Source organism: Mytilus californianus, unplaced genomic scaffold (genome assembly GCF_021869535.1).
Source record: "Mytilus californianus isolate M0D057914Y unplaced genomic scaffold, xbMytCali1.0.p SCAF_7, whole genome shotgun sequence".
NCBI lineage: Eukaryota > Metazoa > Mollusca > Bivalvia > Mytilida > Mytilidae > Mytilus > Mytilus californianus.
The window spans coordinates 14,173,610-14,194,347 of record NW_026262723.1 but is presented as its reverse complement, the minus strand read 5'-3'; the positions used below and the strand labels follow the sequence as shown (position 1 = coordinate 14,194,347).

The 20,738-nt window shown below is 32.3% G+C and overlaps 1 protein-coding gene across 1 annotated transcript; it reads left to right on the top strand.

Moving 5' to 3' along the window:
* Positions 1 to 583: 583 nt before the first annotated feature.
* On the top strand, positions 584 to 20,200 carry LOC127707430 (zinc finger protein 420-like). Its single transcript, XM_052211946.1, has 2 exons — positions 584 to 690; positions 13,175 to 20,200. The coding sequence occupies exon 2, from the start codon at positions 13,222 to 13,224 to the stop codon at positions 16,486 to 16,488; it is 3,267 nt and encodes a 1,088-aa protein (XP_052067906.1). The 5' UTR covers positions 584 to 690; positions 13,175 to 13,221; the 3' UTR covers positions 16,489 to 20,200.
* Positions 20,201 to 20,738: the final 538 nt, after the last annotated feature.

Sequence of the window (20,738 nt, the reverse complement as noted above, 5' to 3'; positions counted from 1 at the left end):
AATCGACTGATTTTGACGAATCACGTTAAATTCTTTCCAACAATAACGGTAACGGTAATCATTTGAGACCTCTGACGAATCACGATAAAATTTTAACCGCGATTTGACGCTAACGGTAGCCGAAAATTACCGTTTGACGCCTCACGGTAAAGGGAATTCCTACCCTCCTCCATCAGCAGTGGCTTCGAGACGACCCAGTGATCGGTGGTTGATCAAATCAAAAAGTTTTAAAAGGCCAAATAAAAATACGACAATTTTTTTTTTATGCTTGTCACTTTCAGAAGTTTGACCCCCTCCCGCACACACACAAACACTTTTCAGTCTGCTCCTACGCCACTATTTTTTTAAAGTGTAAATTTGTTCTCAGGGACCTCTTAGACAACGTCGCGCATCGTGTTGACAACGTATATTTACTGTAATATTTATTCCAGTGGAAACAATATTCCAGAATATTGTTTTCATTTGGAACTTATATTATGAAGGAACTTCTATTCGGGCGGTATGTCAAAACATTCTGTGGTGACAGAGTAACCAAACACGGATCGGGATCACGTGATTATAGGTCCGGATTATAGCCGACCATTACCGAACGACGTCCATTTTGTGTTGTTCGATCCTGTTCTTCCCTCAGCGATTTATGCAACCAGCCAGAATAATTCTTCATTTTATACCAAGATAGTGTGTTTACTGGTAAAACATGTATTCTCTAAATTCACCTTTATTATTTAATACGCATTTATAATCTTTATCGTTCACATAAAAATGATGATCTCAGGGAAACCTTATTTTGCAAACGCGGAAGATAGAAAGCGCATGCGTTAGAAAGAGAAGATCTTTGCAAAACGAAAGTGAAAGTAGCATGAAGCCAATGTTGACAGTTTTATTTAGATTCGGTTTAGTAAACATTACATATAAGAATACAACTTCTACACAGGCACTTGTCTCGAATTTTTTTTTCCTATATACCTTAATATAACACAAGGTACTTAACTCGCATTTTTGAAAAATGTCAGCCAGTCGCGAAATTCCGTTATATGCCGATTTCTCGGTTGTCAACCCCTTTAAAATTTGTTATGTCGTAATTCTAAATTGATTTTTCTACACAATGGTGTATAACACGCCTACTTTTGTTGTTGGAATCACCCGTAGCAATCCTACCCAACAGGGGTTAAAAAATCCACTAGCCTGACGCCCGGGACTCAGCATTTAGGCCTCGGGCAACCAAAACTTGTAACCCAATATGCAATCTTGGCGTTTCCAAAATAAAAAGAGGAAAATCCACACATCACTATTCTATCTTAGAACAGATTCAACTACATGAACTACATCATCCGGGATTCCCAGAATTTGAACTGATTTTGTACAAGTTTTAAAATAGAACAAATAACTCGGGGTGGATCCCGTACTTACAGTATCGATTTGTCAGTACAGGGGGTATTGTACATTGCTTATGCAACCAGAGAAATATAATGTAACCGGACTGTACCTCCTTCTGAATAATTTATTGCAACATAAATGTGAATCCCTTTTGACAGGAGAAACCTGACTTTTGTCAGATATAAATTTGTAACATGTGCACATGTTATGGACACCATTTTGTTTTTGTTTACATACTGTGAAGAAGCCTTCAGAACCATGATTTAAACATTAACAGTCTTCAGAAAACTTAAACTCGATGCAATAATATTTCATCAATCATGATTATCTTCATTGATATTCAAATAAATTTGATTTTTAAAGAAATAAAATTTATAACAAATACAATTTCAGTTTACAGACTGTACTCAGTTTGTAATCTATTTATAGCCCACAATTAGCTTACCTGTGATAAATGAGGGTAGTAATGCCCTTTACCGTCAGGCGTCAAACGGTCATTTACGGCTACCGTTAGCGTCAAATTGGTTAAAATTTTAGCGTGATTCGTCAAAATATCCTTATCGTGACTCGTCAGAGGTCTCAAATAATTATCGTTACCGTTATTTTTGGAAAAAATTTAACGTGATTCGTCAAAATCAGTCGATTTTTTTATCCGTTGTACAGTAGATTTTTGCAAATCGGACACCGAAAACTTATGTCAGCAAAAAAATATCCCAGTAGCATGAATAGCAGATGTATTCAATTAATCGATAATTGTATATTCATTGAATATTCTGTAATAATGAGTTGACCAAATCCTGAGATGGTACAAGTCTTGACCACCGCTAAAGAAAGTGTACATTTTATCGTCATGCACCAAAAATTACCGTTAACGTCATTTGGCAAGATTTTTTACCGTTATTCGTCATGAAGGAACCCTCATTACGACCCTCATAAATGTAAATATGGATATTACTGTACCTCGTTTATAATGTATCTGATAAAAATCACTCCAATCCTTTTATATAACCATGTACAGCAGTGGTCAAGACTTGTACCATCTCAGGATTTGGTCAACTCATTATTACAGAATATTCAATGAATATACAATTATCGATTAATTGAATATATCTGCTAATGGGATATTTTTTTGCTGACATAAGTTTTGGGTATCCGATTTGCAAAAATCTACTGTACAACAGATAAAGATTGTTAAGTTTATAGAATTCATTGTATTATGCAGCAAACTCTGGATTTGTAAGGCATACTCGGGCTAGCAGGTCAGTTTTGTTGGGCTAGTAGTTCTTCCAACAGGGCTAGTAAAATCCTGCCACCAATTAGCCCTGGGCTAGTGAGCTATAACAAAATTTCTTAACCCCTGCCCAAGTATGTCAATCGTAATTATTTCGTCTACCGACGCCAGATTGGATACACAATACTCGCAGTAAATGATTAATTATAAAAATAATTTTAAAATAAAATGCTCCCCTGGGCGCAGCTTGATACGACCGCAGAGGTCGAACCCTGAACAGTTGGGGCAAGTATGGACACAACATTCAAGCTTAATACAGCACTGAATTTGGATTGTGATTAAATATTTGACACAGCACAGGTTTCTGACACAGAATGAATGTGGTCTAAGAACTTAAATTTTTTTTAATTTACCTATTCAAACCATATCATTAATATTTGCTTTTATATATAAATCAGAAATAACCAATTTAAAATGGAAAATTTTAAAGAAAAAAAATCCCCCCCAATTTTTTAAACCCCCTTATGATTCATCACCAACAAACTCAATCCCAGCCTTCCCTTTGTGGTATGGTACCTGCAGTACAATTTCAGAGAGATCCATACACTTGAACACAAGTTATTGTCTGGAAACTAGAAAAATGCTTGTTTTTTGGCCCCTTTTTTGCCCCAAATTCCTAAACATTTAGGGCAATTACCCCCAAACTCAGCTTTCCCTTTGTGATATGGAACCTTGTAGTACAATTTCATAAAGAACCATACACTTGAAAACAAGTTATTGTCCTGAAATTAGAAAAATGCTTGTTTTTTTGCCCCTTTTTTGGCCCATCATTCCTAAAATTTTGGATCAATTACCCCCAAAATCAATCCCAGCCTTCCCTTTGTGGTATGGTACCTTGCAGTACAATTTCAGAGAGATCCATACACTTGAACACAAGTTATTGTCTGGAAACTAGAAAAATGCTTATTTTTGGCCCCTTATTCCTAAACGTTTTGGGCAATTACCCCCAAACTCAATTCCAGCTTTCCCTTTGTGATATGGAACCTTGTAGTACAATTTCTGAAAGATCCATACACTTACACACAAGTTATTGTCATGAAACTAGAAAAAAGCTTGTTTTTTGCCCCTTTTTTGGCCCCTAATTCCTAATATTTTGAGGCAATTACCCCCAAAATCAATCCCAGCATTCCCTGTGTGATATGGAACCTTGTGGTACAATGTCAGAGAGATCCATACACTAACACACAAGTTTTAAATATGTCTGGAAGTTACAAAAATGCTTATTTTTGGCCCCTAATTCCTTAACTGTTGGTACCATAACCCCCAAAATCAATCCCAACCTTCCTTTTGTGGTATTGAACCTTATGGTAAAATTTCATAGAGATCCATTCACTTAAAGTTAGAGTGCGAAAACCAATGTGTCTTCGGACGACGGCGCCATTGTCATACCAATATACAGCCGCAAAAAATTCTTGCGGTCGTATAAAAACTTGTTAGTTCTTGTCTGAATAGAACTTATCACCCAGTTAGTAAAATTGTATAAGATACCGTGAAAAAAAATCTCACAAGTGTTATTTGTGGTATGTCTAATAAGTTACAAGTTTCTTTTTTTAGACACAAATTTTCCCATTACATCAATGTTATTAAGACTCTCTCTGGACTTTGCGTATGAAATGAAATAAGATAAGTTAAGTCTGAGAAATATTTAGACCTTCCCATAAAATTTGACCAATCAGAAACTGAGATATATAAAGAGAGTGGGAAGATACCTTTTACTGCGAGACGTATGTGTCCAATCTGGCGTCGGTAGATGAAATAATTACGATTGACATACTTGGGTAGGATTGCTACGGATGATTCTGACAACAAAAGTAGGCGTGTTATACACCATTGTGTAGTAAAATCAATTTAGATTTACGACATAACAAGTTTTAGTGGAGTTGACAACCGAGAAATCGGCATATAACGGAATTTCACGACTGGCTGACATTTTTAAAAAATGCAAGTTAAGTACCTTGTGTTATATTAAGGTATATAGGGAAAAAAAATTTGAGACAAATGCCTGTGAACTTTAACTGGATATAAATAACTTTAACATAACAGAGAGCATTCAGATAATCATAAAGGATTTAAGCAACATACAAAAAGGTTGTCATAACAAATGGAAAAAAGGGCAGAGTACTCAGTTTAAAAAAAAACAATAACCCTCTGCAGTTTGAAATTTTTTAATTAAGGCCTAGCATCCTAGAAACACAAAAATCTAATGTGTTTTGTGTTTCAGAGGTGTAATATCAGCATATATAGGTTAAAATGAATAGCATGAACATAACGATCTATGGGAATTCAAAAAAATTAAATAGATATGGATTCTGTCATTGTGTGGAGTGAAATAAAGGGTTATAAATCAATACAGTTAGAGTTTTTAGTTGGCTTATAAAAATAAGAAGATATGGTATGAATGTTAATGACACAATTATCCACCAGTGACTAATTAAATGACAAAGTAACAACTATAGGTCACCTAACGGCCTTCAACAATGAGCAAAACCCATACCACATAGTCAACTATAAAAGGCCCCGAAACGAAAAATGTAAAACAATTCAAACAAGAAAACTAATGGCCTGATATGTGTTCAAAACAATGAACAAAAAACAAAATCGATTTACAACAAAAAACAACCACCACTGAATTACAGGCTCCTGACTTTGGACAGGCACATACAGTATATGGCGGGGTTAATCAGTTTGCTGGCCCCAACTCCCCCTAACCTGGGACAGTGGTGTAACATTACAATTAGGGAATATATAGACAATTTATAAACCAGTCCAAAAAGTCTTATAAAAACTATAATGAAAAGTTTGACAGAATGACGTAAGTAAAACAAAACAGACATAACAAAACACAGAGCAATTAAAAATGATATAAGAATTCTTAGTAAGACCATATAAGATTTGATTTTTGGTGTTTTAACGCCACTTTTAAGCACCGCTTTTGGGCTATTTCGTGGCGGCCATTTTTTATTGGTGGAGGAAGCCGGAGTTCCCGGAGAAAACCACCAACCTTCGATAGGAAAACTTGACAATCCTAGTCAATTAAGATTAGAGTCGAGTGCACCCACATGAGAGGGGTTCGAACTCACAACATCAGTTTTGACTGGCTAGTGATTACAGTAGTAACTACTTAGACCACTCGGCCACCGAGGCCCCAAGACCATATAAGGGGCCAGGGAAAAAACAATGTAATAAATATAAAGAAATAGAAAATTGCCTGCAATTTCAAATGTTTAGTTCTAAACTATATGATCACAGCACTTTTAAGAGCTAGTTGTATTCCATTTTGGGATTCTGAGTCTGACGCCATTTTCAGATTTGACTGCCACATAATTCAAGAAGGATTTAGCTGGTTTTACCACTACGTTCTATTCAAGGGGATAACATTTGATAATCAGGGGTGGGGGAATGACAATTTTTGAAATGAATATTCTGACCTGGTAAGAAAAAAATAATTAACCTTGCCCAAGATAAGATCTATGAAAATGTCTTTGAATTACTCTTCATAAGAGTACAATTTCATGGCTAATGAATTATTCAGTTGTCTATTATTTTCAAAATTCTGCTTTTTTATTACCCTTTGGGGAATAATTTTTTAAGTCTTTGGACAGAGCTACAATATACTCAACATCCATTAGTAGTGGAGTTCTTCATTTTCTTAGTAAAGTTCATGAGATAAACGTTTGAACTCTATTTTTAAAAAATTGCACCAACTAGGCCAAAAAATTTGAGGCATGTTTTGACTTCGACAAACTTGAAAATTTCAGGGATGTATAAAAACAACTTGTATTTATTTTCAACTTTAAATTCAAGTGAAATCAAAATTAATTTGTATTTCTGATCATTTTGGTCTTCACAGTATCTGTCTGTTTATATCAGTTTTCAAAATGATGGAAAAAAACGATTTGATTTAAAATCACCATTTTACAATGTAATTACAACTTATTATACAAGTAATTTCTATATACTTATTACTATGATAAGATGTAAGACATATTTAAATTTTACTTCTATAAGTTAAATTGTCGGATTCAATTTTTTTTCAATGTTTGGATTATCTCCCCTTACATTTCTCAAAAAAGGCATTTACATTCATGACATTTCAGTTTACTTATTTTCAGAAAATAATGCTACCTTAAATATATTGGATATGAATGTGCAAAGTAATTTAAATTTAACCCCACTCTGAGGGAGGAGGTATACTGTTTTTCCTCTGTCTGTCTACCATGAAATTTCCATTGCATTTTTCTCAGGAACAACAAATTATAGATTCTTGTAATTTGATTTCAGGCTTCATGTGAGCATGCTTTACTGTGTACAATGTTTTCACATTCATCCCTCATCAACCATGCCAATTCCTTTTAACCAAATATCTATATGATTTACACATAAAAAAAATGATAATGACCTTGTAAGAAATTTTAGGCACATTATTCTCTGAAACTACAAATCCGAACTTTCTGAAATTTGGAATCGAGCTTCATACATCCCAGTCTTCACGCTGAACCACAGGACCAGCAGCCCAGGCTTGTAAAATTGCTCTCGGGTCTGCAAAAATCATCTCTACAGGCCAACAGAATCTGACTAAAATTTTCAAAAAATTGAGCTGCGGGCCTGTAGATTTAAAAGTTCATGGTGAAGACTGACATCTTATATGCAGGGTTTCCTCTAGGTCAATTTTCTTTTCGCCACCTATTTTGCCAAATAAATTTTTTTTTCACCAATTTATTTTACTATTTGCAAACAGGCTTAATTTCAATTTGCAGTGCCATCGTCTCATGTCATATTGAGTCCCAGCTCACTACAAAAGTCTAAAAGTCTGAAAAGACCAGTTTTTGTCTTAATTTGCATGAACTTTTACTCGACATTCTCCAAAAGTATGACTTGTGTCTTAATTTTTCTTGACAAATTCTCAATTTATTAAATTTGTATGAAATTTACTCGACATATTCTCGACATTCTGAATATGGTCTTAAAATTTCTTGACAAATTCTTCACATTTGAATACTGTCTTGAAATTTCTCGACATATTCTCAACATTCTTATTTTTTCTCAGTATGGCTTGACATATTCTGAACATTTTGAATCGTGTCTTAAATTTACTTGACAGTTCTGAGTTTTACAAATCATGACCAATATTCATGATATAAATTTAATCTTTATTTCTCTTTATATGATATACTGTTGTTTCAAGTTACACTTCTTTACAACAAAAATAAAAGTTGGGCATGTAAAATAATTGAAAATTTGGGTATATAAATATTTTTACAAATGCAAATATGGCTATGAAATCTAAAGTATAAAATAATTCAAATGTGGGTGTGTTGATATAAAACAATTTCAATGTGGGTTTTTAAATAATTACAAATTTTGATTCCTAAATCTTATAAATTAAATGATTCAAACCAATCATACTGTAGACATATTTCATTCTACATTCATAATATTCAATGTTGATATGGTAAATAATTATTATACCAAAATGAGGTTTATATAAATAGCAAATTATGATGATATACAAATCATTCATTTAACAGAAGAAAAATTTGTGTAATGTCATCTGTTGGAATATATTAAGTATTACACATGGACAGGATGTTCCCCATAAAATTAAGGGATTCCACACCACAGAGTACATGCAACTGTCAAATAGAAGTTATTGCTTTACCTGTAATCAGCCATACAACTTATCAGTTGACCGACCATGCCACTACAATTTAAAAAGTTTGTTGATAGATGAAAATGAAAATCATCATTTTGATGAAAAAAAATTGAATTGAAATGGATTTTCTTCATCAAAATTATGAAGTTAATTATTTTAACATAAAAACAAATTGAATAATTCCCAAAGATTAAAAGAAAATTATTATCTACTCCAGGAATAATAATAAAAATGTATTTATAATGGGTCCCATCAATGATTTCTACAGAAATCATCGGTCTTATGAAATGGTTCTCAAACAGACATGCATAATATAGATCTAAACATTTTTTTCTTTTCAGGAAGGAGTTATCACAAATATTTATTTTTGATAAAAAATTATAAAATTCAACACTCAAATTTGAATAAAAAATGTTTTTGGGTTGTTCTAAAAAATGAATAAGGTTTTTGAATCAAGATGGGAACAAATTCTTTGACCTAAACAAACCCCCCCCCCCCCTATTTTTTTACCCACACAAACCCAAAAGATGAATTGTGGGGTCCAAAAGAGATACAAGACACCTATTTTAGTAAAACAAATTTGACTGGCAGTTTTGCGAACGGCAAAAATCTAAATGCTGTTTGTCAATACCTTCGAATTATATTCCAAGTGAAAACAATTACTTAAATGTTTAATAAAAAAAAATCAAAATTAAACTACATGGGGGATTATTCAGGGTATTCCAACTTAGTTGCACCAAAAAGTCACGGACAAAAAGTCACAGGACAAAAAGTCACAATTCAGTTTTGAGATTATTTTTCTTTGAACAAGAAAAAACTAATTTAAAAAGAAATATTTTGGTTTTTTTCTTAAACTATTATTTATAAAGCAACTTTGTAATTAAAATTTATGCAATAAATATTAATAATGATCAAATAATTGCTATGAAAACAAAATGTCAAAGAGGCTTGATCCTTAAATGGCTTCATGGTGCCAAGAAATATATCCTTTGCACGATCAAATTTAATAAATTTTCATTTATCAAGGCTTATGAACAATTTCCTAAACTTAAAAATGAATATATGTAATAAAAAGAAAATATTTCAAGACCGTTCTCTTATATATTCAAACAATTGTCAACAAACTATTTGTGACTTTTTGTCCTATCAAATTTGTGACTTTATGTCCTGTCCCTTTTTGTCCTGTGACTTTCTGTCCGTTTACCCACATTTCATGTGAAATTTATACTGTTGAGATAGTGTCAAGACATATTTAAGACTGTCAAGAATGTGTCTGGACATATTCAGACATTATTTAGAATGTCAAGAATATGTCGAGACATATTCAGACATTATTAAGAATGTCAAGAATATGTCAAGACAGATCGAGACAAATTTAAGACAGTCAAGAATTGGTCGAGACTAATCCAGACTCTTATCAGATGATACAGGAAGTGTCGAGAAATTTTAAGGCAATGTTCATATTGTCAAGACACTTGTCAAGAAAAATCAAGAACCTTATTAGACAAATTCATACTATGTCAAGAATTTAAAAAAATTATTCAGACAAATTAAGAATGTCGAGTAAAAATTCATGCAAATTCAGACAAAAACTGGTCTTTTCAGACTTTTTGACTTTTGTAGTGCAGTGTAGGTAAATCCATCATCCCTATTTCATTATCAACATTTTGATAAATTAACACTGATTTAGAACAATAATTTTTGTCAAGCCTGTGACTTATCTCCGTTTTTCGGTATTTTACTTATAAATGGACTTAGTTTTTCTGCCAGGAAACATTACATTCACTCTGTGGTTAAAGTTTTTAAAATTTTAATAACTTTCTTAAACTATCCTGGATTTCTATCATACTTGGACAGAAGCTTGTTTATGATCATAAGCAAGTATGTAGAAGGAAATTTTGTAAAAATTAATTTCATGTTTTTCTATATATTACTTATAAATGGACTTAGTTTTTCTTCCAGTTAACATTACATACAGCTCTGCAGTTAAAGTTTTTTAAAACATTTATTAGATTCATAAACCATCCTGGATTTTTACCAAACTTGGATAGAAGCTTCTTACAATCAAAAGATAGTATCTAGAGGAAAATTTTGAATAATTTTTGCCCATTTTTGTCGAAACAATAGTGTCTTTAATCTATTTATCAGAACTTTTTTGTTAAGTTGATCATGAGGGGCTTCAAATATAATCAATGATTTTTTCTTAATTTTGTAGATGTTTAAATAAAACTTTCTTTTCCTGTTCATCGTTAAAAGTTAAACAGAAATATAAAATGATTGCGAAGTGCAAACTTCAAAACTTATTTTTTTTTATAAAAGTTGTAAAAACAACTCATTTAAGCAACATGTAAAGCCATTTGTCCTCACAATTTTATTAAACAATACCATTAAGACCTTGTATTGATTAGGTTATTGCCAATAGCTATAAAATGCAATCAGCTTATTGATTTTCTGTCAAGATTGAAATTTTGAAAATAAGGAAAAGTCTGAGAGGGCAGAAAAAAAATAAACAAGATGGACGATGTCAAACGGCTATTATTCTTTCGCCAAAAACTTTTGACAATAATACTTTTTTTCATGTTTCACCACAATTTTTTACTTTTTGGCAAAATGCCAAATGGCGGCTGCCAGCGGAAAACCTGCTCATATGAGTATGGTACATGTTTACCATGTGAAGCATTTTAGATTTGTTGCTCATCAACCATGTATGAACTTTAAGTCACATTCCTTTCAGTAACTACATGTATATGTATCAGAACACCTTAAAGGGTCATTAGCTGTCAAATTCATGATCAAGGTGAATCAGACACCGAATTGACTTAAATTCTCATATTTGATTCATAACATACTAAAACATAAATCAAATTACAAAAAGTCCAAAAGAAACAATTAACAATGCATGGACATTATAATCTATCAGCATTTCATGCATATATTTAGACTAAACACCATCTAATTAACCATTGAGATTACTTCCAAAGACTGCCTATAGTTATTTGACCCGATGTAAAGATAAAAAACATAGAATACCGTAAAGCACTGGAGTTGCGTAATTAAGATTTATCATGGTCTGATTTTAATAATGTTGTATATATTTTATAAAATGAAAATCATGGTCTTACCTGTATAGTATAATACATATATAGTTGATTTCTTGTGGGTCAAATCGGTCAAAGAAATGGGTTTTTTTTTTTGTTATAATGGCTCCCTTGTTTCATTTTTCAATGTTGACAGTCTTTTCTTTTGATAACTGAACAACAAGCTTATGGCATGCATAACCCATCTTCAGCTAAAGTTCAAATTAGGGTTACATGAATATTAATCTTAAGTTAGGTTGAATTATTGGCTTACAAACCAATAATACATTTGTGATTTTATTGATCTTATTTTGACCAAATTGAACCAAACTGACTGCTAATAGCCAAATATTATTTCAATATTCCGCTTTTATAAACAAAAAGAATCGTATTTCAATTTTTTGTCTAAATTGCAGCTAATACCCTTTTAATGCATTTTCTAATTCAATGCTCATCTACTCAAGAATCCCAAGGTTGCTGGACATTTGGCAAAGACCAGTATAATTGGTTTGGTCCAGTTAAGTGATATGCATTACTGGACCAAATGACTAAATCATATGTGTGAATGTCCTGTAAAAAAGAGTCTGCAGGTCCAGTTAAGAAGAATGCTTTACTGGACTAAATGTCCAGTTGATTTCTCAAAGACTTGGGAACCACTGTAGACCTCATCCTGCTTACCCATTGCTTATAGTGGGGTATTATCATGATTATGAGTGAGCAAGTGCTAACAGTTCAAATTGTTTTTGCAGGATGAGAAAGGAGTAAAAGAGGTTATGTGCCTTGCAGTACAAGTTTTACATTCCTTGTCTTGTCTACCACTGATTTAATTGATTTTGCTGCAGTTAAAAAATGATATTTGCAAACTAAACACTTATAGTTTTGTGTGTCAAATATTTGCTAATGTACAAAAAAGAGGTATACCGGGTAAAAGTAAAAAATTACAAGAAAACTAAAAATGTGTGTACTGTAAATTCAGAAATTATTGCAAGGTTTTTTTAATGCGAATATGAGTCTAGTATCGCTAAATAAGAACTCGCATTCTGATATCTGATACATATGTCTGTATATAGATTTTCCTGAAATCTCAAAAATTAAACTCGCATTTTTGTCCATTCTTCAACAATCGCAATAATAAATACATGCAAAAATTTCTGAATTTACAGTATTTATGACTGATATAACATATACTCAACAACAAAAGTAATGCACCAACTCCATTAATTTCTTTGGACTAAAAATTTGAATAGCATATTACTCTTTTAAAATTAATTGAAATGTGACAAAATTTTGACACAATGTTTCTGAAGTAAATACACCAAATTCTATGAAAATGAGAATTTTTCTTTCATTTTAATTTTTGGCATCTAAAAAAAATAAAGAAACAAGAAAACAAAATTTTGGCCAAATTTGAGAAAACTAAAATCTGTGTACCCTTACACCTGAAAACAAAGAAAATGGCTACGATTTTTAGTTTCGTAATCAATTTCTTTTCTTATTAATAATGACCAATTTGAAATTCACTTCACCAAACTTATGATTTTGACTTGAAATCTCTATTATTACCATGAAGATTGTAGATATAAACTCAGTATTAATTTCAATGTTATGCTTAACATAAACTAGATTTTTACAAATTTGTTTCAAAAATAAGAATTTGCGATACTGCTATAGATATGATAAGATGTGGTGCATTATTCAGGTTGTTAATTATATATATACTCAACAAATTATGTAGAAACACTAGACTTCATACAATGATATTTTTTCTTCTTCTAGGATGTGATTCAACAGTAGTTTAAATCATAATAAAAATACAAACAAACATGGAGACAGATGTGAATTCGGATAACACAACCTTGTCCAACAGTGCCATTCAAAATGTCTTATCCAATCCAGAAGTCCTCCAACAGCTGATGATGACACAGGCTGGTTGTCCTTCATCAGAGATACAAGGAATTAAAATCGGAGACAGAATATTGCCAGTAAGAGTATGTGACCGTGATGGTCAAAAGATCATGCAGATAGTATTACCTGAGTCGCCAAAGAAGGACTCATTTAAAGAAGAACCACAGATACTAGATGATAGTACAGTTAATTTAGAAATGCCAAACTCTGCCAGTGATTCTAGTAATCAGATAATGCAGACAATTGATACTTATATGGAAAATATGAATTTTAGTAACCCGTCATTGCAGGCTCTGCCAATGCAAACTGAATCAGTGCAGGAAAGTGGCATGGAATTTATTCAAAACACGCAAGGATTTGAAGGGATGCTTCCATCTGCATCAGGTTTTAATAATCAAAATTATTACAACACGTCAGGTTCGATTATTACTGAAGGACACATGTACACAGATATTAATGATAGTAAAATTGATCCTGAGCTGCTGAACTCCTTTCATAACTCTTTAGCACCATCTAGTGAGAGTGCATTTATTGCAGAAGGTCAGTCAGTAGATTGTCTACAAAGTCAGAATATAGGTCCAACTGGAGAAGGGCAGACAACTGAGTATCTTCCCACTCGTGATATTGTAGCTACTGCCTTTGAAGAATCAGGTCTACTTCAAGCTACAGCTAACGTTATAAATGCTGTTAAAACTCATTACCAAGAGGAGAAACCTAAAAAGAGAAGAAAAATATTTGAAAGAGAAACACAACCTTTGATTGTATCGAAAAATGCAAAGTCATCAAAGGTTTTGTATGCATGCAATTATGGCAACTGCCAACGTAAATTCACCAATAAAGTTGGTTTAGATATACATTTATACACACACACAGGTTTAAAGCCAGTTACATGTAAATTGTGTGAAAAATCATTCCTGAATAGTAAACTGTTTGATAAGCACAAATGTAAATACAGCCGACCGCTTCAAGAAATGAAAGGTATGCGTTTTGAATGCGATATCTGCCAGAAGAGTTTCGGAAACATTGGTACTTTGTTTGTACATAAGCGAGGACACAAAGGTAGCAAACCGTACACTTGCGGCCTTTGTTCAAAAACTTTCACACTAAAACCATCCATGTACAAACATGTGAAATCTCACGGGTCTGATGTCCGATATAAATGTCAGACTTGTGAAGAAATGTTTAGATCCCCTTGGCATCTGGAAGAGCATCTCATGTCACATTTGAATGAGAAAAAAGTGTACAATTGTTCACAATGCACTAAAGTCTACACAAATTATCCCAACTATTGGAGACATGTGAAATCACATTCCATTAAAGGTAAAACGCGGGAAAGAGATATGCTAAAATCAAAGATCTTAACATCACCGGAAAACATTGGTGGAGAAGGTCTGAAATGTAATGTCTGTTTGAAGTCATTCACTTCGGTTCTTGGATTTCAACAGCATATACAACTTCATGGTCCAAAAAGATTTCAGTGTACTGAATGCAAGAAACGGTTTGTTTCCAGGGATTATTTGCAAAATCACCTTCAGTGGTACATTGCTAAATTTGCTCTCGGCCAGACTGTCTCGGGACATATGAAAGTTATTGAAAAGTACAAGGAAAGTAATGATTTGGACATTGATGATTTTCTAGAAGTGATAGAAAGTGATGAGGATGTAAACTCCGACAATGAAGGAGATCCATTAGGAGAAGAGACATCTAAAACATACCTATGTGACATGTGTGGAAATTACTTTTTCACAGAAAGGGCTCTGACAAGGCATATCAAGTTCCATAATAATATTCCATACAAATGCAGCTACTGTGACAAGAAGTTTAGCTTCCGTGCAAACTTAATGAGGCATGAACTTACACATACAGATACTAAAGAATATGAATGCAACCTCTGTGACAAAACATTTACCCAGAAATCTAGATTAGAAGATCATATCAAATCTCATTCGGCAATCCGTCCATATCCCTGTAATCTTTGTAATAAGAAGTTTAGTAGGATCTCTAATCTACGAAGACACAAGCAGCTTCATTCTGTTGAGAAAAAGTATGAATGTCCAGAATGCAAGCGAAGGTTTGTCTGTCCACGATACTTAAAAGAGCACGTTATAAATGTTCATACTTCAATGGGAAGGAGGAAACGGGAATGTCCAATCTGCAAAGTTTTATTAAGTGGGAATTCTAACTTGAACCGTCACCTTAATTTACATTATGGAACCTCAGATCAAAACAAGAAATTAGAATGTGAAATTTGTCACAAGCGGTTCGAATTTAATAGTGACATGGAAATACATATGAGATCGCATACTGGTGAAAAACCTTTCTATTGCGAAACATGTTCCAAAAGTTTCATGTCAATGTCAAACCTTCGTCGTCACCAGACTACACATGTTGAATCAAAATCTCACGTTTGTGAAATATGTGGAAAAGCTTTCAAAATAGAGCGATACCTGATAGATCATAGAAAGATACACACCAATCCCGTCAAAGTGACATGTGAAATTTGTAATATGAGTTTTTCATCAAATACAAATATGAAACGGCACAAACTTATACACAGTGGAGAGAAACCTTTCATTTGTACTATCTGTAACAAAGCATTTCGTAGCAAGCCAGATGTGGAACGACATCGGGCAATTCATTTCAAAGAGAAATCTGAACAGTGCCATATCTGTTCAAAAAAATTCAAACATAAAGAACTGTTGAGGAGACATTTAGGCAAACATGAACGTGGCATTCCGACTTGTGATGTCTGTGGAAAACAGTTTCCGACAAACTACAAGCTACATCGTCATCAGCAGACCCATCAGGACAATTTCATATGCAATGTTTGTGAAACTACATTTAAAACAAGCCTCCAGTTACAAAAACATGTTGAAACACATGACATCGTAGAAATGAGAAAACTTCTGTTGAATATGGGATCAATGAAGAGTACTGGAAACAGTCCGGTAAAAGATTCTAAACCATCAACAAAAATGAAACATACAGGAACTATCAAAACTGAACCAAATGCAGCAAATAGTAAGAAGAAATTAAATGTTCAACCTGTTTCCATGACCAACTTGCCATTACTAGCTTCCAACACAGCTGGTACCCCAATAATAACTGTCTCACAGAATCTAATCTCAGGATCCTTAACTAATGTCATCAGTATCAAAGATATTAGCCAGATAAATATGAATTAAATATCAGTCTTGTTTCACTAATAATTCAGATCATCTAAAGTGTGTAAAATTTGATTATCAAGAAAAAGAGTCAATTATTATTTCATCTAATAAAGTTATTGTAAAATTAGAAATTTTTGCAATGTGTCTGTCATTGTAAAAATTGTGGCAGTATAGATTTTCACAAAAATGATAATTCATAATTTTTTATAGCACTATTTGTATTTTCTGAGATTGCATTAATTAATCTCCTATTTTTGACCATTTTTCAATAATCACAATTATAAATTCAAGAAAAAAACAAAAAACTTAAGCAGAAGTAAATCAAATAAAGCATAAAATTTGTCAAATGTCTGAATAGCAGTTGAATAATTGTGTGCAATGTTAAGGATTTGTATGTTTAAAGTTTTAAACTTGTTTTTTTTTTCATGACGGTCTAAATTTAGAAATGAACACTAAATCGGAAAAAGAAAATGAATGAATTTTCCCAGGCTTTCAAACAGTGTATTATTTATAGTCCCTAAAAAACATGAAAAACATTGTTTTTAAATGTTTTATAATATAGCTTCTAAATCATGACATCCCAAATGTTTTGTACATTCAGTAAACAGCTTTCAAAATTATCATGTATCAAGTTCTATCATGGGAATGTACTGGCAAGATAAACACCTATTTTATAATCACAGCAAGCCATATATGCTATAGATATTGAATGTGGTATCATAATTTTTCCTCAAAACTTTTTTGGACTGACAGGATATAGTAAAACGGTGTTATTTTTTCCGATGAGAAAGGAGAAAATTCCAAATACATTTTAATTATCATCATACAATGTACAATTATTTTTTAAATATCAACTTGATTTTGTATATCCAGTTTTAATGATTTTAGTTTGTCAAATGTTTCATCTCCTTCTTGCAGATAAACATTTCATGAATGAATATATATATCGCAGGGTTTTTCACTTTTTTGGTCTTTTGAAAAATGTTGTTTGTGCTGTATTTAGACCCCTCTACCAAGAAATTTGTTTTGCATGCACACGTATATAAATTGCGGTTTTTATCCAACGCAATCATAGGTTTGAACATTGTTTTCAATTTAGACTTGTTCATGTATATTATATATATGCATATTTTACTGGTCAAGTCAACTTCGTATATGATTTGATGTTCCAATGGGTAAATATTTTCCTTCCTGCTAAAAATACAAACGTATTCACATATCAAACTTTTAATTTATAATTTGTATGGAAATAATATACAACAGCCAAAATTTAATTTCAAGGTTTCCAGTTTCCTAATAAGTAAAACTTTGAACAACTTTATGCATAACGTTTTCATCTAATTTTTTACATTTTTAATGTCAATTTTAAGAGTCCTCTTTTTTTTTTTTTAGTACATATGCATGTTTTTGTTTGGATGAAGATCTACATGTACATGTATTTGTTGTATTTAAAATAATTGTTCATCCATAGGATATGCGTAATATGGAACTGGTCTTCATTTGAATCTAAAGTGATCATGGTAATAACAGGTTATTTAGAATTTGTTAATACATGTATGTGACTGTATAGAATGGCGAGTAAAGTGCTTAATGAATTTCCCGTGATCAGGCCTGGTGTAATCAAATAGTTAATTTGAGAAAAACAGATTGTTTTTTAAGATGCATTTATACCATTTTTCATATCATTGATCACATCTTTTGTTGAAGATGATACATTGAAATTTACTAACATCTACAGTTGTATGTCTTTTAGCTATATATAGGTCTCCTAAATAGTGGAAATTTATAATACAAATGTAAATACAAACAACAGTGAACCAACACCTGGTAAATCTTCAATACGATAGAATCTCTTAATTGGATACCTCGGGTATGGGGGTTGGTACGATTAAAATAAACAAAATGTGAAAGCAGAGCTATAACAACAACATTTTAGGGATTGCTGCAGTAATTTAATGAGATTGACATGTTTCTTTTTTAAATTTGGAAATCCAGAATAAACATTATGCAAACAAAGAATCATGATAAATCTATTTTTTTTTTTTGTATCTTATCAAACACATTGCTAACTATTACTGAATATATTTCACCTGCTTTGTATGACATATATATATATATACTATGTAATTCATGTAATTCAGGAAGTCTAACCGTGTCATACATGTATGTAACATTTTGTAGTATATATATTACATATATTGTTATAATTATATTCTAACACCACTAACAACTCCAATATTATTCCAGAAATTAAAAAAATATATATATATATATCAGTTCAAAACATTTTAGAAATTAATAGGATTATATAGAGGATTTATTGTTCAGCCTGCAATATTCACTAAAACAAGACATAATGGATTATTATCAGGCAGGGACATCATTAGCTATTTGTATGAACCTTTCCATTCCAGTAGGAAAAAGATTCTTGTATACAGATGCCTTATGTTCTGAAGATCTCTTCTGGCATGTATCTGTTCTCTTTGACTTTGTTTTCATGTTTCTATGACCACATATAAAACAGTTTAGGTTTTCTTATCGCTGTTTTTTTTTCCTTAGTTATTTTTCATAATTAAGGTCATCTATTTTTGGTAAATTATATTGCAAGGTTCATGTTCATTAGACAGGGTTCATCTTATATTAACCTAATTTTTATGTTACAGTGATCAACATTAAGTTTTTTGTGATAGATCAATTGGTAAGTAATAGGTCTACTATATTTAGGCTATAGAATGGTTGGATAGTGTACATGTTCATCTGACATGGTTCATATGACCTTTGACCTCATTTTCTTAGTTCAGTGGTTAGAATTAAGTTTTGGTATTAAGGTCAATATCTCAGATACCATAACTGACGTCAACTTTATTTTGTGTTGAGAACGATAGTAAGGTGTTCATGTCCATCTGTCAGGGTTCATCTGACCTTGATGTCATTTTCATGGTTCAGTGGTCTATGTTATGTTGTGAAATTTTTTCTCAGATATAAGGTCAGTCTTAGCCATATAGAATGATTGTGAAGTGTACTTTTGTCTGGCAAGGTTCATCTGAACTTGACCTCATTTTTGCAGGGTTATTTTGTCATCATTAAGTTTTCATAATTAGGTAAGTTTCTTAGATAAAATGATTATCAGTCAACTGTTATTGCTGTAAAGGATAATTGTTAGTTTACATTTCTGTGTGACCAAGTTCTTCTGACCTTTACTGCATTTCATGAATCTTCACATTGTTCTTGTGATACCAGTAGTAATAATCAGGAAAGCAGGCAAGACATGTCCGTATGTACACTGTTGTTAAACAACAGTTTCCAGTTGCACAGCTAATTATTGTACATCTTTTTTTAATAAGCATTAAACATACACTGTAGCATACATGTAATAATGTATAGGTTCATCTGTCTTTTTCTGAAATTTTTGAAGTCAGAACTAGTCAAGTGTATCAAGAATCTGAAATCTGGTGAAAGTTTGAAAATTGATAGCGTTTTTAGAAATGATACTGTAAAACTTATGTAAGTTTAAATATTGTTATACATGTGACGTGTTACATCATTCGAAGAAGATGTGTTTTAAAGGAATTGTTTAACAAATTATACAAACTGTCAATTATTGTCATTATCTGGGATTGTTTAACAAATTATACAAACTGTCAATTATTGTCATTATCTGGAGATATGTTATTCAACTGTTCTTGTTTATGTTGCTGTTATATAAAAAATATATTTTGTTTTTGGTTAATCCCTTGTCATTGTGTGCTATTGCCTTGAAAAATCTCTCAAAACTCCTGTACTGTTAAGTAACTTTACTGGCAAACTAGGTAGGAATGGCACTATTATGCCATGCCTATGATCTTAGGGGGTTTATTGTTTCTGGTTTTTGTGTCCATTCATCTGTTAGTTCATTTGTCTATCAAGTATCAGGTAAAATATTTGGTTTAAGGTAGATTACCACAAAGTCATGAAAAGTCCCAGAATGTAAGACATGGGGATAACAAAGTCTACATGTTCGTCAGACAGTGTTTTCCTGACCTCAACCTCATTGCATGGATCAGTGATCAAGGTGAAAGCTACATGAGTAGGTCTGTTCTTCAGATACTATAAGCAGTAGGTCAACTATATGTGGAATGATTGTAAATGTGAACATGTCAGTCAGCAGGTTTCATCTGATTTTAACCGCATTTTCGTGGTTCATGTTAAGTTTTTGTGTTTGTATAACAATAAGAAGATGTGGTATGATTGCCAATGAGACAATTCTCCATCAGACTCCAAATGACTTA